Source organism: Taudactylus pleione, unplaced genomic scaffold (genome assembly GCF_031769625.1).
Source record: "Taudactylus pleione unplaced genomic scaffold, aTauple2 ptg001302l, whole genome shotgun sequence".
NCBI classification, from domain to species: Eukaryota; Metazoa; Chordata; class Amphibia; order Anura; family Myobatrachidae; genus Taudactylus; species Taudactylus pleione.
Window position 1 is genome coordinate 429,509 of NW_028285702.1, and position 27,420 is coordinate 456,928.

Genomic DNA, 27,420 nt, shown 5'->3' on the forward strand with positions numbered 1-27,420 from the left:
TCAACAAACATACATAGGATAGAGGAGGCTGTATTGCTGATTGCTTGATTGCTCTCATAGCCTCACAGAGATTAAAGGTGCCTTCGTTTACACCCTTTTTTCACTCACTCCAACCACTTACAACTCTCTCTAATGGTGACTACTATAGCACAGCTTCAGCAAACAACCCTCTCCATGCAATGTTCTATCTAAATGACACCTCAAATCACAAGGGAGGGACTTATATGCAATCCAAAACACGCAATATCCAAGATAACTGGGAAAATGACATTTTGCCTTGTTTTGAGAGTCAAATTTGGTGAGAGGATCTGAGCTGGATCTCGGTTCTACTTGGAACCCCCAGATTCTGTTCTGTCTGATTTCCCAAGGCTTTTATCCGCACTTCCAATGCTTTGGGTATGGAGGTAATAGGTAATTAGAATGTTAATTAATATTGTTTTCTACATGTGGCCTACAGGTCCCAGCAAGCCTACCCTGCATGATGGCACTTGTTGCACCACAAGTATCAGCATGCCTGAACATTAAAGGCCCACTGGCACCTATAGTTCACCTGTAAAAAATATTAGACAAAAGACATTACACACACACTTCATGGGGAAGTATTTTACTACATAACACCTCCCAATAGGGTAGTCCCAAATAAAAGAATCAAATATTATTTCTCCTCAAATATTTTTATTTAGTAGATAAATGAGTAGTACACCAAAGAGTTTTCCAAACAAACAATGTAACTAAAAACGAAAACAAAAATTTAAAATTGAACTAATATGAAATAGGAGATGCCTTTGATGGTGTAGGTAACTGTTTTCTGAGATTTGCCACCAGGCAACAAACAAACTGATTTTGGTCTTCCTCCTTAATAAGAGACTCAGTATATTTATGAATCAAACTGACGCCCCGTTCGGCAGTGTCGTTCACAACCCTCACCTTAAAGCAATGTTCATGAAGTTCTGGATCATCTCTCCACTGTTGCGGTTACATTTTCAGAAAAGATTCCAATTTACATTTGCTTCCATTGATAAGAACATCGAAGAAGCAGCTTGTCCTATCAGTTGTAAAAAAAAATTAGAATGTGATCTTTCCCTCAGATATTTCTATACATCGCAAAAAATTGGGCAGCTGTGGACGTTGCAGATTCTTGACCTTGTTTTCTCTCTTTTCCGTAGACACTCTATTGTAATAAAAAAAACTAAGGCAACCAAGTACATTTGCTCTCTCTTTCTTTATACTTCTCTTGCCTTTCTATCTTTTTCCTCTCAATGTCTCTTCCTAATTTACACTACATGAAAAGACTCTTTGCTGCTGGAGGAATACCCAGTCTTCATTGTTTCTCATTATCATCATAGCATCTTTCACAGTAACATCAAACAATTTTTATAGCTCACTTTGAACATATCCTCACGCTCATACTTGAAAACAAGACGTTTGAGTGAGCTTTCAAAGATTTGGCCCAAGACATCTGGCCAGTCAAAATGCTCCCAGAGGAGCACAGTGTGAGTACCGCGTGACATCATGATGTCTTGTGGTCCCACCTACTTTTCCAAACAGTCTCACTGCCTGTACTGTCAGAGACTCAGAGTGACTGTGCATAGCAGGGGGAGGAGGAGGGTCACCGGGTCCGCTGCCCAACCCCAGTTGCTCCAGCTAGCTCTGGACCACACACTGATTCCCCCTGCATTGGCCACAATGTGGGCGGAGCCAATACAACAAATCCCGGCCCCATATCCCCGTGAATCATGGCATTACGTCGCAAGGGGGTGAGGCCTAATGAATTGAGGTATCCTCCCTATTAGCAACTAGTACTGTGTACAGTTTTTGTGTGTATGTATGTGTTAGTGTCTATGTATGTTATTGTGTATATGTGTTAGTGTGTGTATACTGTGTATATTTTAGTGTATATGTATGTGTTAATTTGTATATAAGTGTTTATGTGTATGTATGTGTTAACTTGTATATATGTGTGTGTGTGTGTACGTAGACTGTTTATGTGTATGTGTTAGTGTGTATGTTATATATTATGTGTATGTATGTGTGTATATATACCAAAGTAAAATGGCGGCAGTCTGTATTTGAATAAAAGTATACACACTAATGCAATAGTTTTGCAATGTTTCAGCACTTTATTGTGCATTTGTCAAGCAATACAGAAAAGTGAAACAAATACTTAACCCCATAAATACCCCCTGGTGTACCTAATGCTGGACTTCGCTAACACGCAGGCCGCTGGATCAGCCTGTCGCCTCGAGAGTGATGTCAGCAAGTCCGTTATCTAGTAACTAAGCAACAAGCATATAAATACATTGTGCAACATTGTGAATATATGATACATGATAACATTAAAACCTACACAATAATAATAAAAACCTTCACTGTTTGCAGCAATAGGAACTACATGGTTATAGGGGTATCGCAAACTAGTCACCCTTAGGTGACACCAGTACGTACAATTTCTAAAAACCAGACAATACCCATAGAGGCATTATATAGAGTATCATAGGTATAAATATTAACAATAATCCATATAGAATGACAGTTAGAAGTATAGATCATACATCAATGGGAAATACATATAGATCATACACTAATAAACAACAGATCTACAGAAACATAGATCAAAATCACACAAAATATCATATATACCGTCACTGTTGGATCAAGTTATAAAGTTGAAGAGCTGGACATTCAATAAATTATAGAAAGCATTGGGGACCTAAGGTTTCATTCAGTCCCCTCGGGACTAAGGAATCTAGCTTATCTATCCATTTGGTCTCTAACTATAGAGCCGAAACTAGGATTTTTGTCACCCAGGGCAAGACAATTTGGCGCACCCCCTGGGAATTCCCCTGTAGTAAAGCCCCCTGCAGCAGTGCCCTTAAAGTAGTGCCCCCTTCAGCAGTGCCCATATAGTAATGCCCCCTGAGGTAATGCCCATATAGTAATGCTCCCATAGTAATGCACTTGTAGTAGTGCCCATAAAGTAATGCCCCTGTAGTAATGCCCCCATAGTAATGCCATTGTAGTAGTGCCCATATGGTAATGCCCCCATCAGGGGCAGATTGGGATGGAAAACCAGCCCGGGAAATTTTCGGAAGCAGCCCTAAATGGGTGGTGGTGGGGAAGCCAAGGAGGGGGGAGGAATCTATGGAGGGGGAGGTCTAAAATCTACAAAGATTAACACTTTACGACTTTCTCTCCTGACTAGCCCCAACATTATTCAGTTGCAACTTGATTTAAAAATTGGCCACCTTACTCCAACTAGCCCTGTATTATATATGATCCCCCTTCACTTACACATTACATTAATATTCGTACTTTATAACCTTAATAATTTACTTTTAACTCTTTTCCGGGATAAGAGTTCTCGCAAACTCTGTCCTGGCACCTAAATATTGACAAATCTAAATTTTTGCTTTGCAATTTTGGGGATGATATTATCACATCACAACTACATGAAAACTTTTTTTTAAAAGCCGGCCTACTGGCCGCTCGCTAAGCTGTGGGTTACCACCCACAGATTTAGCGAGTGGCCAGGTGATGGTCGCAATGGTCGCGACCATCGGGCTTGTGACAAGACCCTTGTGGTAGGGTCTCGTCTGCCGTGAGCCCCAGTGAGCTTCCAGCTCTAATAGAGCAGGAAGCTCACTATTGACATCACTTGTGATGTCAGTAGGGCCGCCCTCAAACGGCAGGCGTTCCTTCAAGAATGCCTCCGTTTGCCCAGCCACCCCCCCCCTCCTTCAAAATGGGGCGAGTTGTCGATCAACATCGACAGCCGCGCCGTTTGTAGCTAGCCCCGGAGCGAGTGAAGTTCTCTTGTGCTCGGTGCATGCGCAGTACCTTAACATCGAGCGGGTCTGTATGAGACCCTATGTTCCCTACCACATACACACTAGGGTTCATTTTGTCAGGAGCCAGTTCACCTACCAGTATATGTTTGGATAGTGGGATTATACTAGAGTATCTGAAGGACAACCAAGCACATAGAGGAAGAATATACAAACTCCACACAGATATGGCTGTGGCAGGAATTGCACCCATGACTTCAGTGCTGTTAGGCATTAAATCTAACCATTATACAAATTGTGACACACAGTTTGAGTAGCTTCTCACTAGGCGGATTGTATCTAGGCGGATTGTATTTCCCTTTTTTGTCCAGAGCTACTGCCCTCCTTCTGTGCAGGTAGACCCCTCACCACTTTTTTCCCCATCATCCCTAGAAGGCTACTTCCCCGCAGAGCAACTGTGGAGTCCTGGGACCGAACCATGACTGACACACACTGCTAAAGCTGACAAGTTAGTTCTGTCTCAGGGTTATGCAGGGAGGGACAGTGCCAATTTGGGTAATACAGGAACATTTTAAGTGTTTAGGGGATAATACTTTTTGCTCAGGAATAGCTGACAAAGGTTTGATACTGAGCTGTATACAGTATTGCTCTGTGATTTTAATGCACAAACCGCGTAACACTGCAGCCAGTCCCCCAGCTCCTTACCTCTGCACATTACTGTAACTACACTTGGAACTTCTGTCCGTGCAGCCCACGCCGTTCTCTTCTCACACAGGCTCCTTGTTTCTATCCCAGTACTCTTTGTGCCCCTACAGAGTACACAAAGCTTCTGCACATGCGCAGACAAGACATTGCTGCCTGATCGGAGCTTAGCTGAGCTCTGATTGAGGCTGTCTGTAGCCACACTGAGCTGAGTGCACAGCTCGGTCGGGGGAAGGTTGTCTGTGTAGTGCGTGGCAGTTACCAGCCCGGAAGGAGTAGGGGCCGGCCAGCTTGCTGGCTGACTGTGTAAGTCCATGAGGGGAATGCACAGCACGGTCGGGGGGAGGCTGTGTAGTGCACGGCGTGGAAGAGATAGAGGGGCGGGCTGCCTGTGTAGTGCGCGGCGTGGACCAACCCAGAAGGGGGGGGTGACGACTGTGTAATCCACTGAGGGGAGCCATGTGCCAGCCCAGCAGGAACTGTCCCGGTCTCCTGGCGGCCCAATCCGCCCTGGCCCCCATAGTAATGCCCCTGTAGTAGTGCACATATGGTAATGCCCCCATGGTAATGCCCCTTTAGTGCCACTTACACAAAAAAAACAACAATACTTACCTTAAACCCCTCTCCTGAGTACGCCGCCATCCGGTCCACCCAGCTGCTCCTCGGAACTATGGGAAAGACATCATGACGTTTCTCCCATAGTGCCTGTGGGGAGAGCCAGAAGCTGGAGTTCAGGAGAGAACCGCGGCGCTGCAGAGAAGGAGTTGGGCGCCCGCTGGTAATAAAATCTCAGTGGGCGCTCAGCTTGGAGCCTCCCTGCGGCACCGGGCTGGAGGACACTGGCGGTGGGTACAGCAGCGCACCCGGTGCACATGCACCTTCAGCCCCCCCCTCCAGTTGTGGCCTGCTAACTATTAGTTTTTTTGATCTGTCCCCTCCCCGAAGCTATGGGGGGACACAGTCAATGATATGATACCTGAGTGCACATAGATTATGATTAGCTTGGGTGAAATGCCTTGCTACTGGCTGTTCACTCATGCCATTCGCCAGTGCAGCACGTATAGTCATTCTTTCTTTGAACTGGCATTCAGTTTCTCCTATATACAATTTTGCACAAGGACATGTGATAGCATAGATGACAAATTTGCTAGTGCATGTCAGGTAATATCGGATACTAAATTTCTTCCCTGTATAAGGGTGGTAGACAGGGGCGTATCTACCCATTGGCCAGGATGGCACTTGCCAGGGGCGCCACCCGTGGACAAGGGGTAGATGTTTAGGGCCCCTTCTGCTCCCCCCTCCACCCAGCCCCCGCAGTCCACATAGATAGATACTTACAGTGAGGCTGCAGCAGGCTCCTCAGTAAGAGCAGGAATGCGGCGCACGTGACGTCATGACGTCACGCGCGCCTTGTGTAAAAAACCTTTATAAATCATTTGCTCATACCACTAGCAGCCGCCGGAAATCTCCAGCAGCTGCCAGTGGTACGAGCAAATGATTCATAAAGTTTTTTTTACACGTCATGTGCGCGGCATTTCTGCTCTTACTGGGGAGCCTGCCGCAGCCTCACGACAGCGGGAAGATAGAGCGGTGCAGCGGGAGCCAGCGTGGTGATGAGGTAAGTACTGGGTCCGGGGGGGCACTGCATAATGGGCACTACTTTAAGGGGTCATGCGTATGGGGCACTTCAGAAGGGGCACTACTTTAGGGACACTATATGGGGCACAAATATAGGGGGCACTGCTTAAGGGTCACAATACAGATACACATAATTAAAAATGGGGATGTATCTCATATATATACATACATGAAAATCATTTTGTGATTGAAACGTTGAAGTAAAGAAGGTTCTCTGCAACCTGCTATTGTATCTTATTGAGGAGTGCCGCTGCCACTGTTGTTTGCCTATATATAAAGATAAGGAGAGAGATATAGATAAGGAGAGAGATGTTTGGAACCCCCCCTAAAAATCCTGCATTTGCCCCTGCCTGGGGACACAGAAAGGGAAAGACTAATGACTGGGGAGGCAGAAGGAGGATGGCTGGGGAGACATAATGTAATTATTCAGAAAATATGGAGGGAGGGGGGCACCAGTCCATTACTTTGCCAGGGGTGCACAGACCACTAGATACACCCCTGGTGGTAGAATACACTGCTTGTTTGTAAATACCGACTTGTAATACAATTAGGGCATCTGAAACATCTATTCTTAGTTTGGCCGAGAAATTTACTTATTTACAATCCTGTGTTTGCCCCTGGGCCCCGGCTCAGTCCCATTGCCAGGTTTGCTACCACCCACCAGCAGCACACAGAGGCCAGAGGGACAGGCAGAGCTTCAGAGGACCCTGATCTCCGGGAAGCACAGCAGCCAGCCAGGCATGGTACTGTGTTTCGGTGGGTACACACCTGAGCGACCGGCAATCGTGCCGATGTTCAGGGCGATTTGCTTCACCCTGGGCATCGCATGATTGCCGGTGCACACTACACGATTTATATGAACGATGGAATGATCACTTGTTTTGTCCTTCATTAATATGTATGGCGCCGCATGCAATATCGTGTGATTGGCTGTGCAGCGCAGCCAATGACATGATGGCCCTGATTCAGAGTCGGACGCAAGTGGCCGTTCGCACGTTCGGCGTCCGTGCCGAAAAATTTAAATTCAAGCGCTCGCTCGTAATTTCGTACACAGCTAATCTTCCGCCCCATAGTCTCCCAACCCCTCCTATAGCTAACGAGCGAGCCAAATTGCGACCGTACATCTCCAATTTTGCATGCAGGGAACGCTCGCACAAGTCCAAACCGGAAGTGGACCGTCAGATTTCGATTACCTGCTCGTTCATTCTGCATACATCCTTTAATCGTATCATGCCATTCAAGAGATCAATTAGCTTAATTGCTCTTCACATGTTTGAAATTCGTTTTTTCTTCATTTTCAATAAACTTTACTCTTGTCCGTGTTTGTTTTTTCACGCAGAATACGTACGGTTTAAACAATGGTTTCCTTTATCCAAAATACATGTTTTTGTAATTTTTCCTATTGTTTTCCGTGTTTTGTCTGACGCATATTTTACTTGTTTAATTTTTTTATTTAAATTAGCTAACGCATGTCACTGCATTAAGACAATCATAACTCACATTAGATTTTTTAGCCTGTCGAACACATGACTCAAACACTAACCAATAGAATGGTTCCTGTTAATTTTCCAAATACATTAGCCAATCAAAATTATTATCTTGTCTTTATTAAAACTGTTTTTTCCAAAATCCACCATTGCCATCATGAGAGCCTCTGCGTTCACCAGGCGAGAGCTTCTTGTACTGACGGAGGTAATGGACCGGCGGATAACCAGCCAGTCTCCCCCCATCAGCAACAGAGAGAAGCGATCCGCCTATGCAGAGGTTCACCGCCGCCTGCGCTCCTTCGGCTAACGCCAACAGATTGGCCAGCTGGAGCGCAGGTGGTCGGATCTTCAACGCCGCACGCCACGCTTGCTGGCATGTTTTAGACAGCATATAGCTGAAAGTAAGATTTTTTTTTTCGCTCTCCTTTTTTATTTTGCGGCCCTATCTGTGTGTGCATGTTTTCATTCTTGCCCTGTTTGTTTATTTACTACATATTTTCGTGTGCATGTTTTCATTCTTGCCCTGTTTGTTTATTTACTACATATCTGCGTGTGCATGTTTTCATTCTTGCCCTGTTTGTTTATTTACTACATATCTGCGTGTGCATGTTTTCATTCTTGCCCTGTTTGTTTATTTACTACAAATCTGCGTGTGCATGTTTTCATTCTTGCCCTGTTTGTTTATTTACTACATATCTGCGTGTGCATGTTTTCATTCTTGCCCTGTTTGTTTATTTACTACATATATGCGTTTGCATGTTTTCCTTTTTTTTTGTAAATAATTTTTGAGGATGTTTTCAAGGTTAAAAATTAATCAAAACTTAAATTGTTATCCATCATTTAGGGGCAGAGCGCAGACTACGCCGTCATCGGCAGCGACGCCGTCGGCCACGTCCCCTATCCCCAAGCCAATCCTCCTCTCCCCACCCTACCCCTAATTCACCCTCCAACCCAGCCTGGCAGACCCGGATGCCCCTCCCTCTAGGATACTTCCCATCCCTCAAAATTCCCCCTCCCCTCAACCCCCCTCTCTCTTTTCATCACCCTCCCCTCCAACCACCCATATCTTTGACACCCCCTCCCCCCCTTCAGAAATCACCCCTCCTCCAACAGACCTGCATTGGCCTACCTCCGAGGAGGACGATGGTGGGGCTACAGGTCCAGGCAGCATTGTCAATGGTATGTTTCCCTTTTACCTTTTTTTTTTTTGGGGGGGGGATGTTATCCTTTGCCTGTGCATTTTTCAAATTTTACTTATTTATAATGTTTGTTATATATATCTTGGTTTAAAAATGTCTATGATGTTTGCCCCTTACACATATCACACAAGTCCAAACACTCATACTTGTATCTCTTGTTTACGGTACCCACCAAGTAGTTTTTCTGCGTACTTCTCATTTTTTACAATTTTTAGTTTTCGGAGTCATTTTTGGGAATTTACTTGGGCCAAGAATGTTGGCTTTGAATTGTAATGTTTGTCCAAATTGTCACTTTTTGTAAAGTTGCATTTCCTTTGGCAGCTGTTTGTCAAACAAAATTATGCTTTTTTTTATTAAGCACCTCAATTTTTTAACCCACAGAGGACCAGAGGCGGCTGACGGAGGCAGCAGCGTGTGTGCAGAGGCTGAGGGGCCATGTTATAGGCATGCTAGTGGTCCTCGATCACATGGCAGGGATCCTGCGCCATTAATTTTTTTGTTTTTGCCAAATTTGGACATTTTTTAAAAAAATTAAAAAACAAGTTTCGTTTAAAGTCTCATTCCTTCTCTGTAAATATTATATTGTTTAACCTTACATAAGTCGACTATTGCAGTAAGTATTTTAAAGTAATGTAACTTAGATTGTAGAAAGCTGAATTATGTAAGCTGGCACATTCAACACCTAACAATACCAATAGGTTTGTAGAATATTCTTTTTTTTTTTTGGGGGGGGTAAGGTAAATATTAAATGAAACCTGTTTAGGCCGAGATTCGAAAACATACAGATTCACCATAATACCTTGGGGTGTTTGATTTGAGCCACTAAGCATGCTAAAATACTGCAAAATTTAAATCATTACAGGATTAGCCCTTAAGCAAGTTTGCATTTTTTGAACCAGGTTACACTTGCATGTAATTTAGAAAGGAAATGTTTTTTTTTAACGTAACCAAAATTTATTTAATCAAAATTAAGAAACACAAAGTGATTAAGGACAATCAATACACACAGTGAAAACACTCTTCAAAAATCAGCCTACACCCAAAATATACAAAAACAAAACAATCAAGAACTGTTTGACGAAGTAGCATGCCAACATGATTCCACAAATGAGTTGATGACAAATTTGGTCCAGAAGTTAAATCCAATGTGTCCACATGAAGTCAATTTTTACGATCAGGTAGAAGTCATGGTTTTCACGAAAAATATTATGGAATAAAACACAAAAAAAAAAAAAATTTTAAATTGTTAATTACATTATTACATGTCTACATTGTGTCATCTAACTTCATTTGGGACAATAATTACCTAAAAAAACAGGCCACAACATCATCGCGTATGGCCCCCCCACATACTGACCTCCGACCAACCTCGGGGGGGCCATCCTCTGGCAAGGCATCCTCTGGCTGCATTGGGACACCACTCCTTATGGCGATGTTGTGAAATATCCCACACAGGACCACAATTTTCTAAACCATATCCGGCAAATACATGAGCTCGCCACCAGAGCGGTGGAGGCATCTGAATCGACCTTTTAAAAGGCCGATACAGCACTCCACCACTTGCCTGGTGGCTGTAAGTGCGGAATTATACTCACTTTGTGGCCCTGGTGAGGGAGCCAAATAAGGAGTGAGCAGCCAGGGTGTGCAAGGGTAGGCACTGTCTCCTGTGAAAAAGAAGTTACAAAATCAGGATCACTGTGTATCAAGCTTTGCATTGGTATCTAAAAAAGGTCTCCACTTACCCAGAAGCCACGCATCACCAGCTTGTAGGTTGTTTAATTTATGCCAAATCCCTGATTGCCGGATGACGAATGAGTCATGTGCACTCCTGGGTAATTTTGCATTCAGGGACAGGATCTGGAGGGAGGCATCACATACCACCATTACATTCAGTGAGTGATAGTATTTTCGGTTCTGAAAAATGGCCTCCAGCCATGCTGGAGGCTGAAGTGGTATGTGAGTACCATCCACAACCCCTATGATGTGTGGGAAGCCAGCTATTTGGTAAAAATTGGCCTTTGCCACACTAAGGGAACCCATATCCAAATGCATTTTAATAAAATGATGGAGGTGCTTGAAAAGGGCCTCCATCACTGCCCTTAGGATCCTTGAAAAGGAGGATTGGGAGATTCCCGCAACTATTCCCACCGTGGTTTGAAAAGATCCTGAGGCACAGAAATGTAACACCGCCATAAATTGCGTAAGTGGTGGTATTGCTGTAGGACTGTCAATTTGCCGCTCAAGATCACTCTCTATTAATGAGAGAGTGTCTATGATGATTTGGGGCGGAAGACGGTAGCGCCTTAACACCTCATCATCGGGCATTCCAAAAAGGGTGACACGTGTTCTATATATATCTGGGGCCTTGCACGCCTACGATGCCTATGCCTGGGACGAGATTGAGGTTGGTCGGCTTCCGGCAGCATGGCCACAATAATACGACCAACATCAACCTGAAATGGTAAGAATTGTAGTTAAGGTATGTTGCCCCAAAAATAGACAAAAAAATACTTATCTTTACGATAAAATCCAAAGATGCTTACATGCCGGGGTATTGTCATGATTTCAAAAATCTACATTTCAAAATACCAAAAAAAGTTTAGAATTTGGGGTGGCCATTTTGTAATCTTGTGTTTTTTGAAAATGGTCCAAAATAAAGGGGGTGAACACACATTTTGAACAATAGTAAACCTACATTGAGAGGACTTCCACAATTTGCCCCCAAAAAAACTACCAAGAATTTGAACGCTAAATGGTTTGCATTTTTACAAGGGGAATAAAGCCTACAAAAGTGCGCTAAATGGTTCGCATTTTTACAAGGGGAATAAAGCCTACAAAAGTGTGCTAAATGGTTCGCATTTTTACAAGGGGAATAAAGCCTACAAAAGTGCGCTAAATGGTTCGCATTTTTAAATGGGGAATAAAGCCTACAAAAGTGTGCTAAATGGTTCGCATTTTTACAAGGGGAATAAAGCCTACAAAAGTGCGCTAAATGGTTCGCATTTTTACAAGGGGAATAAAGCCTCAAAAATGTGCGCTAAATGGTTCGCATTTTTACAAGGGGAATAAAGCCTACAAAAGTGCGCTAAATGGTTTGCATTTTTACAAGGGGAATAAAGCCTCAAAAATGTGCGCTAAATGGTTCGCATTTTTACAAGGGGAATAAAGCCTACAAAAGTACGGTAAATCGTTCGCATTTTTAACATCCCCAAAAACCATAAAAATGAGTCCAAAATATGCGAAGAACAATACATGAACATTTTACAATCAAGTTAAAAACAAAACTTACCAATACACGATAAATAAGTCACAGAACAAAAACATCGTTGGGGCACAGCCAAAAAAAACCTACAAACAAAAAAAACAAATATTATTTTTGGACCCAAAAAAAAAAAATGTAGATCCATATTTTACACAAGGATGACGGGAAAAAACTCACACAAAAAATACACCACAAATAAAATAACCACACCAAAAAATGCGAACGGAAAGTTGGTTAAAAAAAAGCCTCAAACACACTCCAAAAAACCTCCTCCAAACACTACTCCCTCCAACAATACACTCTGAACCACGCAACCTCCAACAAACAACACCCGCCACCTCGACTCGAGTCGCCAAAAGCCATAAATAGTGTTTCGTTTCCTGTTCAAATTAAGGACGGATCATAGGAACGCACAATCAATGATGCGGTCGAATAATGACGCATGTATAAATACGTCACGAAAAAAAAAACGGTCTGGTGTAGTTCAAGTTTTTTCATGAAAAATGGCTACAGACCAGCCAAACAATGTCCAAGAGGCGGCCGGTAAGTATTTCTCTCATTTCTATTCAAGGATTATTTTGAACCAGAATATAGTGAAAGATTGACATCCAAATTTAAATTAATTTAATGTAAATAGGTGTTGAGGATGACATGGAAGAGGCTGCTGGGCCCAGTATTCTGGCCAAAGCTGGCAAAAAGAAAAGGCAGCCACAAGTCACAACAAAGGAGATGGAGGTTTTGGTTCAGAAGTGTGTGGACATCCTGACACAGGCAGACAGGAATATGGGTGTAAGCCAGAAGTGGAGAATGTGGGAGGAGATAGCCAGTGCTGTCAATAGGGTGGGTGATTATGTCCGTCTAGCCCGGGATATAAAACGCCGGTAAGTTAAAAATAAAAATAAAAAAATGGATACAGGGCCAAATAATGCAGGAATAATGCCAACTTTTTCACCCACAGATGGCAAGACTTCAAAGATCGCCTGAAGCAAAAACTGGCTTACAGGGCTAGGCATGCAAGGGGGACAGGTGGGGGTCCCACCCCTGTGTCATTGGAGCTGACTGATTTGGAAGAGCTGGCACAGGGGTGTGTGCAGGATGTGGAGGTGTTTGGCGTGTCCAACATGGATACAGACATGCCAGACTTTGCGGCTCCTCATGTTGTCCCAGGTAAATGTTGTGATGTAACCAACTCTGAAATGTTATTGTGACAATATGTAGATTCTAATGTGACTCTTTTTTCTCAAAGAGACACAGGCGGATGAGTCTGCTCCAGAGGGGAGCCTTGGCCGCAGAATTTCTACTGGCTCTGCAGGGGAGGAACCAGTACATCCGGCTGAGGACCCTGCAGAAGCCAGTCCAGGGCAATCCCCCTCGCAGGCAGTGGCACTCCTCACAGAACTCAATTTTAAATCGGATTACCATACGGAGATTCTGCAGATGATGGACGCCAGGCTGCTACGGGTGGCTGAGACCCTGGAGCAAAATGCTGCAGCCAACGTGACCATTGGTCAGGCCCTGGCTGAAAATACCAGGGCTAACATCAGAATAGCCAATGCCCTGGAGCAGCTCGTTCGCCAGCACATGGTGGAGCCGACCTCTCTTCCTGCCGGAACATCAGGATCCTCCACCTCTGGCCCAACAACTGCCATTCCTCCAAATGTGCCTAGCCCTGTGCCTAGTCCAGAGGACACAACATCTGCCTCAGGACAGGCCAGCCAGAGGACATCCCGGACCCGGTCTGGCGCCCACCCTACCCCAGCCAAACAGGGAAAAAAACGATGACAGCACTGGATACTTTTCCCACACACCTTCTGTGCTTGCCCCATATTCCTTTAGGGCCAAAACTTCCCTCTCCTTTCTTGTGAATTGTTTTTAATGTGTTTGTTTAAGTTGGCCAACACTGGTAATATGTTTGTCAGAATTATTTAAGTTATTATTGCCTAACACTGCCCAAAAACTGTATTTGCAAAATGCACCAGAAAACTTTAAAAATTTGTGTATGAAATTAAAAATTTGACAAATGTTCTCCATTGTATTGTGACATTATTTTAAAAATGGTTTAGAGTTAATCCTGGCCCACAAGCCAAAAATGACCTCCAAAAAAAAAAAAAAATGGGTTTTAAAAAAAAGGGTTCTTTAAGGAACACTTTAAAATTAAAAAAAGGATGCAAATTCTCCTGGCCAAAGCAAAATGGTAAAATACACACAAACATGATGACATTATTGTTACAATAGCACAAAACCAAAATAAAAAAAAGAAAATTCCTACAAATGTACGCTAATTGATTGTGTAATCCAGAAATTAGCAGCTGAGATTTTCACCTGCGTACGGTTTTGTGCTAACCAAAAAAACTCTTCTCAAAACACATTACAAGCTGGTTTGCAATTCAAAGTTGATTGTTTTTCTGACAAGCCGTGATAAATCGATGAAACATCGTGGAGGCCCGGACCGGAGGACAAGGCCATCGCCATTGTGGTCGAGTAATCCACACCCCAAGCTGTGCGAGCAAGTTGAACGGAAAGAGGATCAGCCAGTGACGTATGACTTGGTACGAACACATTTGACGTTCGCATCTGAAAATTTATGTACGCCCCAAAAACACCTCGCCACGCCTGCGTTTTTCCATCTCCACCCACGTCAACGCCCAAAAACGGCCTGTTCTGTCAACCACATTTGAGATGTCACTTCCTGTTCGCAATTTGACGAATGAGACAAAAAAAGCTCGCAATCTGCCGTACGCACATGTGCAGTGTAACACCGGTGCATGCGTGGTGTCACAACATCGGAACGCAACGAGCGTACTGATGCTAACGAACGGCTCTGAATGAGGGCCGATACTGCATGCGACTGTGGGAGCGCGCTATTCGTGCAAACACACTGTACGATATGTCTGATTTGTTTTCCAATTTGGCCAAATTGGGCCCATATCGTGCAAGTGCGTAGTCGGCCTTATTCTCTATTACTCTGTAATATAGATTGATTTATGTCGATTTTTTGTGTGCAATCTGATTAAAAATTGAATAGTTAATAATTATGGGCTGAGCGATTATCTGCAAACTGCGCACGCACAGTGATCACACTGCGCACACGCCAAGGTATAGTGCTATGGATTATTTGAGGGAGGGGGCCCCAAACTGGTATCTTGCCTAGAGCCCCATGAGGTTTAAATCCAGCTCTGGATGACGTACAACAGTGTAAACATTGGTAACACTGATGCACATCAGGCTGCCACGCAGTGTCGGACTGGGGCATGAAGGGCCCACCTGGGGAATGCAGTGATAAGGGCCCATACTCAGGGGTGTGGCCAGCCTCCAGCAGGGTTGTGGTCAGCCTCCACAGAGGATTTGAAAACCATAATGGAGTGAGCAGGAACTGGGCCCCTTATTATGTATATTTAGTAAATACTGCTAGTGCATGCATGATAATGTACCAAATAAATAACATCAATGCACTGTAGAAAATTCACCATAGCCACTAAGTCAAGTCTGACCTGTTTCAAACACTGTGGGTCTCATTCAGACACGTTCGCAAGTGCCTATGCGCTCGCAAGCGCATTGATGTTCAGGTCCTGCACACGTGCAGTGGCCACACTGCACGTGCCCAAGCCCCGAAGCGAGAGAGAAATTCTCTCGCTCCGGGACTCAATACAAAAGGGCCGACTGTCTATGGTGATCGACAGCTCGTCCAGTTTTGTAGGCGGAGCGGGGGGTGGCTACACAAATGGAGGCGTTCCTGACGGAACGCCTTCCGTTTGTGGGCGGCCCCACTAACATCACTCGTGATGTCAGTGGTGAGCTTCCGGCACTAATAGAGCCGAAAGCTCACTGGGGCTTGCGGTAGATGAGACCCAACCACAAGGGTATTGTCGCAAGTCGCGATGGTCGCGATGGTCTTGACCATCGCGACCATCAACCAGGCCGCTCGCTAAAGCTGTGGGTGGTCACTCAGCCAGGCGAGCGGCCAGGAAGCCGGCTCTAAACAAGGAAGCGGCCGCCCTCATTCAGAGCGAGCGCACGCATTTTGCGAGCGGCTCTGAATGAGGTCCACTGTCTCTACTGACATGCTGAGAGCTCTCATACTCTGAAGGAGATTGCAGTAGCTAATTTATGCACGCTCATGTAATGGCAGTTAAATATTCAGACACACTTAAGTTTTGTAACCATCTCCCTTTTACTTTCCTGAAAAGCTGACTACCTGTCACTTAACTTGCGAGTGAATCCTCTATGTAAGTGTAATCGCAATGTAATCACTGCATATATGCAGTGCAGCTATCGCACATGCGCAATAGGTAACAATCACCAAATTTCCATAAATATCGGCATTGCGTAAATCTCGGAATCAGGCCCTCAATTCCAAGTAAATTGTTAAAAAACACTGATCATCTGGAGCAGATATATGCCCTTCACAAAATATATAATTTTGAGATACACAGCAACACAAAACCTGCACAAACACTAGGGCTGATTCAGAGATGTACATTAACCCAGGGCCATAACTAGGATGGTGCAACCTGTGCCATGGCACAGGGCACCACAGGGCAGGGGGCGCTGTTTGGGCCTGTCAATTTTCCTGTTTATTATCATTCCCACTTGTAGCTTCCTCTTCTTTTATCCCCAGCATCTCCTGGGCTCCCATATCTACCATGGCCCTTCCCCATGAGACAATGACTCTTTTTCAGGTTCACTATCTTATGTCTCTATTTAAAAAGGGGGGGGTTGTCAATGCTTTCTCTGGCACAGGGCACCAAAAAGTCTAGTAACGGCTCTGCGTTAACCAGATGGTTAGTGCACATCTCTGATGGTGGGAGGACTGCACATGTGCAGCCCTCCATATACGAGTTTCCTCACAGAGCCTCACAGCCACAGCCTGATTGACAGGCTATTGTGTTTGAGAGGCGGAGCGGGGGCTGTCCTGGGCAGCATTCCCGGAAACTGGGGGCGTGTCGTTCCCATTTTCTGGGAGGGACAAGACCAGAGTCTTTCTGGCAGACTTCCTGGCTTCACAAGCTGCCAGGACCCTTCAGGCTTCAGCTACCACAGCCTGGCCAAAGGGACAACAATCGTGACCGATGGTTGAGATTGATCAAATAGTGAACCCAGGCTGTAACCTCAGTCGCAACAATGGGATCACGCAGCGATGTCTGTCTGTCTTCTACATATGCACTTTTCAAGGACGGAATTGCACAGCCGCTAGTGTGCGGCTATACAAATTCGTCCATCTATGAATCAGGCCCACTGTAAGGCTGGTACATAGTTAAACATAAGTTGGCCATAATTAATAATGCATTTCATGCACAAAAAAAATGCTTATATTTGCTAGAGATGTGCGGTGCGGTTCTCCAGAAATTTGAATCCACCCGAATTTTGTGAATACGGACAGATTCAGACAGGGGTCAATGCACATCTCTAATATTCGCCCATATGAATTGCATTAATCTCTGCAGTGTGACTGCCACCTGCATATACTATATTTCATAGTCTTCTTCCTCGTCATCAGTCCTAAACAGGTGTAGTTACGAGTACGTTCATCTCTGCATACTGCAGCCTGCAATTCAGTCAACACCCTCTCACTGAACTTTGGGCCTGATTCAGAGATATATGCTAATCTGATGGTTAGCGTACATCTCCGATGTTTCCGGGTCTGCGCATGGACATAAGGTTTCATGCAATTATGCTCACAGCCTTCCCCAAGGGGTGGAGCGGGGGGGTGTCTTGTCACCGTTCCTTCCCGGAAACGGGGGCGTGGCGGTCCTGTTTTCCGGAGGATTAAGGGAGGGGTCTGCGTTGGTGGACGCAGATTCCTGGCCTCTCAGCTGACCAGGGCCTGGCCAGACTGAGAGAAACTTCAGCTCCTGCAGCCTGACTAAAGGAGTTGTGGTTGTGAACCCAAGCTGCGACTTCGTTCGCAGCGATGGGATCGCAAATGCAGCAAGGAGGTGTCTGACACCTCCTGCTGCATTTGCATTTTAGAGGGACTGAATTGCACAGCTGCTTGTGTGCGGCTCTGCAATTCCGTCCATCTCTGGATCAGGCCCTTTGTCTACATGTGAACACCCTGTTACCATACAGAAATGCTCCTTCAGCTGTTAAGTGGAGATGCAACTGAGTTGTCTACGACTCTGCATCACTTGATGCATTGCATACACTCGGCTTCAGAGTGCACTCAATGCGAAAACACGCAAGATACGCTTGCAAAACTGCAGTGCATTCAACTCTATGGGCTCTATTTACTACAATCTGCATTTTGAATGTAGATTGTAGTGCGATATTACCGACTGAATTCGCATTGCATCACAGGGATTTACTAAAATTCCCTTGCAGGGATAGAGCTTGCAATAAAGCTCTGTCCCTGCGAATCCCCTCCGCAGCCTTTTTGCAAAAATACCGTGACAAGTGCCGACGCATGCGCCGACTGGCCGCTGCTAAGCCCCGCCCCGCCGCTAAGTCCCACCCCCTGCAAATTCTACTCCAATTGCTCTTTAGTAACTTTAGGTGATACTAAAATAATGTGAAAAGGGTGTGAAAACTAGGGATGAGCGGGTTCGGTTCCCTGAGAACCGAACCCACCCGAACTTCGGGGATCCGGGGCGATCCGAGCCCAAGCTCGGATCTCCCTGTCTGCCCCGGATCCCTCTCCCGAGGCAAAACCTCGAGATCTGCTGTCGGATCTCGAGGTTTTGCCTCGAGCGGCCATTTAAAAAAAAATGCCTTTGCCTTTAATGGGCAAAGTGCTGATTGGCTGACAGAGCCGTCTGTCACGGCTCTCAGCCAATCAGCATTATGGTGCTCATTTGCATGTAGCACGGACTCGTGAGATCCGTGCTACATGCATCTGTGTGATTGACAGTGACACAGAGCACAGATGGGTCAGTGGGACCCGTCTGTGCTGCTGTGTATTTCAATGACACAGATGCACGCACGGACCAGGAGATCCGTGCTACTTGCATCTGTGTCATTGACACAGAGCACTAACGGGTCCGTGAGACCCGTCTGTGCTGCTGTGGTAAATAAAAAAAAAAAAACCTGTGTAAAAAGAGAAAAAAATGGCGTCCTCCCCCCCAAAAAAAGAGCAACCAGCCCCGGGCATTAGTGACCCAGTGCTGGGTGTGCTTAAATACAGGGGACAAACGACATAGGGGTCCCCTGTACTTAAACACAACCAGCACCGGGCTAGTCAGAACCAGAGCTGGTTGCCAAAATACGGGGGACAAACGACGTAGGGGTCCCCCGTATTCTGCGCAACCAGCTCTGGGCTCTGATCCGGTCCTGGTTCTGGAAATACAGGGGAAAAAAATGAGTAGGGTTCCCCTGTATGTTCCAGAACCAGCACTGGACTTTTTCTAGCGGGGGGCTGATGCCACAGCCAGGGGAGCCCTTTCACCGGGCCCCCCAGCCGCAGCATCAGCCCTGACCGCTAGTCAGCCCAGGCCGGGGATCCCTGGAGAGCTGGGGACCCCCCCAATAAAGGGGTCACCCTCTCCAGGGCACCCCAGGCCCAGGCTGATAGCCCGGGGCTATCCCCGCCACCCCTGGTGGCGGTGGGTGGCGGGTTGATTGTGTGGTGTGGTGTAAATAAAGAATATCAAACATTGTCTTTACAAGTAGAACTGCAAGTCCCAGCAAGCCTGCCCCGCATGCTGGTACTTGGAGAACCACAAGTACCAGCATGCAGGGCATTAAGGGCCCACTAGTACCTGTAGTTCACCTGTAAAAAAATGTTTAAAAAAAACACAGGACACACACACCGTGACAGTATAAGTTTATTAAACATACATACACACACACACACACACACACATGTACACATACTCACCTATGTAACCCTGTAGCATCGGTCCACTTGTCCGGTAAAGTATCCATAGGGGACCTGTGAAAAAAAACATACTCACCATCTCCTATGCGAGGTTCTGTCCTCTTCGTTCCAAAGTAGGCATCCCCGGACTTGGCAAAAAAAAAAAAACGAAAACGCGATCCACGAACTTAGTACCGTTCTATAGAACGGTACTTCCCGAATGAGAGCTTAGCGGCGGGGTATCACCATGGAAACCCCGCTGCTAAGCGTTCATTGGCTGAGAGAGGCCATCTCCCGTCTCTCTCAGCCAATGAACGGCTCCCTCCATTGTAGTCAATGCTGGGAGCCGCAAGGTTATTAAAGTTTACCCTGCGGTTCCCACCATTGACTACAATGGAGGGAGCCGTTCATTGGCTGAGAGACGGGAGATGACCTCTCTCAGCCAATGAACGCTTAGCAGCGGGGTTTCCATGGTGATACCCCGCCGCTAAGCTCTCATTCGGGAAGTACCGTTCTATAGAACGGTACTAAGTTCGTGGATCGCGTTTTCGTTTTTTTTTTTTGCCAAGTCCGGGGATGCCTACTTTGGAACGAAGAGGACAGAACCTCGCATAGGAGATGGTGAGTATGTTTTTTTTCACAGGTCCCCTAGGGATACTTTACCGGACAAGTGGACCGATGCTACAGGTTACATAGGTGAGTATGTGTACATGTGTGTGTGTGTATGTATGTTTAATAAACTTATACTGTCACGGTGTGTGTGTCCTGTGTTTTTTTAAACATTTTTTTTACAGGTGAACTACAGGTACTAGTGGGCCCTTAATGCCCTGCATGCTGGTACTTGTGGTTCTCCAAGTACCAGCATGCGGGGCAGGCTAGCTGGGACTTGCAGTTCTACTTGTAAAGACAATGTTTGATATTCTTTATTTACACCACACCACACAATCAACCCGCCACCCACCGCCACCAGGGGTGGCGGGGATAGCCCCGGGCTATCAGCCTGGGCCTGGGGTGCCCTGGAGAGGGTGACCCCTTTATTGGGGGGGTCCCCAGCTCTCCAGGGATCCCCGGCCTGGGCTGACTAGCGGTCAGGGTTGATGCTGCGGCTGGGGGGCCCGGTGAAAGGGCTCCCCTGGCTGTGGCATCAGCCCCCCGCTAGAAAAAGTCCAGTGCTGGTTCTGGAACATACAGGGGAACCCTACTCATTTTTTGTCCCCTATATTTCCAGAACCAGGACCGGATCAGAGCCCAGAGCTGGTTGCGCAGAATACAGGGGACCCCTACGTCGTTTGTCCCCCGTATTTTGGCAACCAGCGCTGGTTCTGACTAGCCCGGTGCTGGTTGTGCTTAAGTACAGGGGACCCCTACGTCGTTTGTCCCCTGTATTTAAGCACACCCAGCACTGGGTTACTAATGCCCGGGGCTGGTTGCTCTTTTTTGGGGGGGTGCACGCCATTTTTTTCTTTTTTTACACAGGTTTTTTTTTTTTTTTTTACCACAGCAGCACAGACGGGTCTCACGGACCTGTCATTGCTCTGTGCCAATCACACAGATGCATGTAGCACGGATCTCCCGGGTTCGTGCTACATGCAAATGGGCACCATAACGCTGATTGGCTTCCTGTCTGCCACTGCAGTGCCACTCCTAGATGGGCCACGTGTTTGTGCCGCCCCCTTGTGTCGCTTAGCATAGTCATCCAGCTTCCTCGGTACAACCTTTTGGCCTAAAAACAATATTGTGAGGTGTGAGGTGTTCAGAATAGAGTGGAAATGAGTGGAAATTAATGTTATTGGGGTTATTAATAGCGTAGGAACAAAAAAAGGCCCATTTATGTGATTTTAGCGGGTTTTTTTTATTTTTTAAGAAAAAATCCAGATCCAAAACACAAAACCCAGAACCCAAAACACGGAAGGGTGGTTTTGGCAAAACCAATCCAGATCCAAAACACGAAGAAAGATCCAGATCCAAAACCAAAACACAAAACACGAAAAGTGTCCGGTGCACACCCCTAGTGAAAACACCCTTTTTCACTTTAATTTAGTAAAAATAATAAATATAGTCCTATATGAGCCCCTGTGAGAGCAGATAATGTGACAAAACAGAATAAAAACAAATTTAGTTCCTGCTGGTTCTTCTGCGCTGTCATTTCCTCATGAGGTGCTTTTTATTATCCTTTAGGGAGTATTTCTGAGAATTTTAAAGATTAAAAAGAAAAAAATAAAAGAAAATTTAACGACCCTTTCCCACAACAGAAAATATTCTTTGTATTCTGTCGCTTTGGCTCAGGATCTTGTTGCACGGTGTAATGACTGAATTGCTTGTGATTGCCAGTATATTGTGTGTCACAAATCTACTTTGTTTTCTTAGAAAAACTCAAGGATTCATCAAAAACAAATGGCCTGAGGGAGAAGGTGGAAGAATCTGACAGTGATAGACTGTTGGAATGGGGTCCAGAAGCTCTGTGTGCTTTATGACTGTGCCAACCGTATCTCTCCACATCTCAACAAAAGCTCCACTGTATGAATCCTCATTCTCTTGGAATGCTCCATGTCTGGAACCATGGCTTATGCCCGGCAGCAGCTGTATTAAAACACCTCTCACTCACCGAATGTGTTTCTTTTCTGCATTCTTTCTGTTGCATACTGAACAGCTGCAATTTGCACCCTGGTCTGGCAATTATTTCACAGTTTTATTTTTTTTTCTGTAGCCATAAAAAGAAGCCCAGTCAGGGGTTATAAGAATAAGCAAGCTAATGAGAACCAGACCATGACAGGCCAGCCTTCTACATTCTATACTCTGCACAATCTTTGCCATTGCACTTGTCTTAGTGAGAAAGCCATGTGTTTCTTTTATCTGCTCCTCTACAATGCCGATTGTTTTACCAGTCAGGCTATTTACTTGACTTGTGGGTTTGGCAGCCCCAAGAGACAAGGAATCCATCTTAAATCCGAGGTGTTTAATTCTTGGAAAGCTGCTGCATTTATCTAAATGTGTAGTAGACAGAGAAGACCTTCTACAATTATTATACTTAACTACATTTTTAGTGTAAAATACCTTAATGATCAATAACTTTTTGAGTGGTGATTCTGTTAGTTAAGAGTGGAAACAATTACTATAACCTGTATTATGTCATGGGCCACCATATTTTCAGGGGCCACTGGATGCGGATTTGTTCATGCACCACCAGTACAATGACACTGAGAGGTAAATTTACTAAGATTTGAGATGGTCCCGATTTGCAAAGTGATTCATCTCGCTGGAACTCACCAAAACTGGGGTGATTTAATCACTTTTTTTTATTTCAAATTTATTAACAGGCAATTTGAGGCTAAACGAGTTGGCCAATGGTGAAACAGAATGAGATATCTCTCCCGAGTATCTAATTTTGCAGGAGATTACTCACCAAAGATTGCAGTGTTTTCTCTCCCGAGCTAGCAGCCTGCACATATCAGTAAGATATGTGCTTGCTGCTTGTGTGTTAAGACTTGTAAAAAAGTGTTCAATGTTATTAAAAAAGTCATGCGAGGTACCCCCCAAAAAGACTAACCAGCCCCGGACTTGCCAGCCAGTACTGGTTCTTAAAATTACAGGGAACAAAATGTGTAGGGTTCCGCTGTAAGAACCAGCACCAGGCAGCAGGGACAGAGCTGGTTTTAAATATAGGGAGAAAAAAATTGACGTGAGGTTACCCCTATATCTAAAACCAGCTCCAGACCCTTTCTAGTGGGGGACTGATGCCACAGTCAGGGGTGCCCTTTCACCGGGCCCCTCAGCCACAGCATTAGCCATTACCACTAGGCAGCCCAGGCCAGGGTTCCCTGGGGAGTTGGGGACCCCTCCAATAAAGGGGTACCCTCTCCAGGCCACCCCTGTCCTAGGCTGATAGCATGGGGCTATTCACGGCACCCTGGGGCGGTGGGTGCCAGCTTGATAGTGTCAGTGTGTAGTGTAAAATAAATGGTTAAATATTGTCTTTAGTTGTGGAACTATATGTACCAGCAAGCCTCCCTCGCATGCTGGTATTTGGAGAACCACAAATACCAGCATGCGGGGCTTTACAGGCACACTGGTACTTGGAGTTCCACAACCAAAGCAATGCTAAAAAAATATGACATACACTGAAAGTAAAATTTTATTATAACATACATTCACACTCACACTCACAATCACACATACTCACCTAGTATCCAAAGTAAATCATAGGGATACCTATAAAAAAATTCCATACTCACCTTACCTATGCATAGGTCACGTCCTCTTCTCCAAGTAGGCATCCATGGGGTTAAAACAAAAAAATGGGTGCTCCCGAATCGAAGCCATACTGAGTAAAGCTATGTGTTTCCACATACCCTTACTCCGTGCGAATGACCGGGGCACACATGTGCCCATCATTGAAGGAGCCACCAGCCAATCAGCAGGCATCTCTGTCGGAGCAGCTTGTGCTTGTCTAAAAATCCACATCTGGGGGTCCAATCTGTGCTCTAGGTGACAAGCAAGTGTAGGGTAATAGGTAGCAGAGGTGCCTTAAAAGGGCCTTCACATTTTACTTTTTGAATTTACAAAGTTCTAATAAACATCTGTGTATTTATAATTTTGCTTTTAATTCTTATTTTTTTATTAGTTTTATTATTAACCAACATTAAGCACTTGCCTCTCTTGTGACCGTGTCAGAGGCACCTGCTTGCAGCTGCTGGGCTCAGCCCACCCGGCAGGCATATTGGTTGTTGCAGTAACCTCCTCCTGCTGGCTAGGCTATAAAATGGGGGTGATTCTAAAAGGATCACTCACCCGTGGCTGCAGCAACGGGTGGGTGAAAAGTGTTCCCGCAGTCTTGGCACATAGGATCACCCACCATCTGTGGCTGACTGCACTGCATGTGTGTGCGTGCAGACTCCAGTGTTTTGATTCTAAATCAACCTCATTTCTTGGATTTGGCAAACAACCCTCATGAGTTTTGGTTTTGGATGTGGATTCTTTAAAAATGCATAAAAAAATGCTAAAATCATGTATTTTTGACCCTTTTTTGTTCCTACATTGTTGATGACATCAATAACATTTATTTCCTGTCATTTCCAGTCAATTTTGACCACCTCACAATTTTGTTTTCACCAATATTGACCAAAGGCTGCAGCGAGCTGGCTGGCTAAAATAATCATCAGAGCAATGGTACAAACACATGATAGCTTAAAAGAATATAGCACAACTATGAAACATAGTGACATACCAGTGGTTGACAGGATACCAGTTTAATTACTGTATATGACCCTATAGAATGTTTTCATTAATCATGAACTAATAGCCTAAAATTAAAAGCCTAGTAAAAAAGTTAATAAATTACTACTTATCTTAAATATAGAAGAAATAGTTAATTGAAAAAGTGTGGGGTCAATCCCCCCCAAATCTGAAACCACGAATTCCCCTTATTTCCCAATAACCAGCCCCGGGCTGGACTAGCTGGGGTAGGTAATGCTATAGCTTTGGGTGCATGGGTAATAGTCAGGGCTGGATTAACAATGGGTGGGTGGAGCTGCAGCTCCAGGTTCCCCCATGAAAATAGGCCCACATGATCCAGGAGAGGGCTGACCAGGGGGGCAAAATAGTAACTGTCTCTGGACCTCTCTTGTAACAAGCTTTGTGTGCTGCTGATGGACTGTTCCCAGTCCATGATCCAGAGAGGAGAGCGAGGGTGAAGTCTGAGCAGGGTGTTGGGGCTACATGGGACTGAGCAGTGCTGCTTTCAAAGGGAGCAGAGGAGCTGCTACAGATCCTTGACTAGCCAGAGAGAGACATAAGTACTCTGGGTCTGTATGCTCGCAAGCGGGTCGATGTTACCCAAATGCGCATGCGCACGACGGAGGCTGCTCTGTCGTGCACATGTGCGAGACCCGGTGAGCGACGGGGAAGCCGTTGCTCGGGGTCTCGCTCCAAAGGGGGCGTGCTGTCGATGGTGATTGACAGCATGCTCCCTTTGGTGGGTGTGCCGGGGTCGTGGCTGCCCAGACGGAGGCGTTCCCATGGGAACGCCTACCGTCTGGGTCCGGCCCCACTGACATCACTAGTGATGTCAGTGGGAGTACTTTTGGCTCTGATAGAGCCAAAAGCACTCCGGGCTTGCGGCAGATGAAAACCTACCACAAGGGTCTCGTCGCAAGCCCGATGGTCGCGATGGTCTTGACCATCGCTATCATCTTTTTGGCCCCTCGCATAAGCTGTGGGTGGTCACCCACAGCTATGCGAGCGGTCAGGAGGCCGCTCCAATTTTAGGTAGGCCGGCCCTGATTCAGAGCGAGCGCTCTGGTCAGAGCATCCGGCTCTGAATCAGGCCCTCTGTTGCTTGTAAGGTAAGAGGGAATGTAGGGAAACATATGTGAGTTGCAGGTGAACATCTGTGTTTGAATGCTAGGGTCGAATCAGATTAACTGTGTCTCGGGGTGGGTGAGGTGCTGGGAGAAATTGAGGTAGCTAGAAAACTGAATTGGAGGGATTTGAGAAGTGAATGGCATGAACAGCATGAGGAGCAGTATGAAATGTAAAGGGGCAGTGTGAAGTGTGTGGGGGCACTGAGCTGTGAAGGGGCTGTGAGCTGTGGTGGGGAAGTGGGAGCAGTAGGAGGGCAGTGAGCTGAAGGGGGATTAATGATGTGTGATGGGGCATTGTGAGCTGTTGGGGCACTGTGTGAGCAGTGGGAGGCAGTGAGCTGCAGGGGACAGCAATGAGGTGTAATCTGGGCAGTGAGCTGTGGGGGGAGGAGTGAGTCGGGGAGTGCTGTGTGGGGGCAATATGAGTTGTGAAAGCAGTGAGGCGTGATGGGGCAGTGAGCTACATGTGGAGCAGTGAAGTATAAGGGGGCAGTATGAGCTGTGGTAAAAGCAGTGTGGTGTGATGGGACAGTGAGCTGCAGGGGAGAGTAGTAAGCTGCAAGGGGGAGCAATGAGGTGTTAGGAGGGACATTGAGCTGCAGAGGATAGCAGTGAGGTGTGATGGAGCAGTTTGAGTTGAGGGGGGACAAGTAGGGGGGCATTATGAGCTGTGGGTAGAGAATTGAATTGTGATGGCAGCAGTGAGCTGTGTCGGAGCAGTAAGGTGTAAGAGGGGCTTTATGAGCAGTGGGGAGAGCAGTGATGTCTGAATGGGCATTGAGCTGTGGGGTGGGGAATCAGTGAGCTGTGGGGAATCAGTTAGCTGTGAGGGCGCAGTAAGGTTTGGTGGGCAGTAGTGATGTGTTCTAGGGCAGTGTGAGCTGAGGGGACAGCAATGAGCTGTAAGGGGGAACAGTGAGGTGTGAGGAGGGACATGGAGGTGTTGAGGGTGGCTGTGAGGTGTGATGGAGCAAATAGCAGTCTCAGACATCACTTGTCTGTCTCCAGCACTCTGCAGGTTACTAATTGCTGGACTTTTCAATTATAAACCATAACAGAACACAGCTGGATTCAGCCTCAGTCTAGAGATGACATAACACCTCTGTCAGATGTTATTAATAACCTCCAGCACTGATGACTCATGGGAACTTCCCATCAGCCAGCCACTATATAAAGCTGCTCAATGCATTTCTACA

General features: G+C 45.8%; 1 protein-coding gene across 1 annotated transcript in view; it reads left to right on the top strand.

Annotated features, from left to right (window-relative positions):
• Positions 1–22,459, top strand: part of LOC148443319 (uncharacterized) — a 168,803-nt gene extending 146,344 nt beyond the window's left edge. Inside the window, exon 4 of the mRNA XM_088462976.1 lies at positions 22,233–22,459. Within this exon, the coding sequence (XP_088319102.1) occupies positions 22,233–22,339 (107 nt within the window). The 3' untranslated portion in view covers positions 22,340–22,459. The remainder of the gene's footprint in view (positions 1–22,232) is intronic.
• Positions 22,460–27,420: the final 4,961 nt, after the last annotated feature.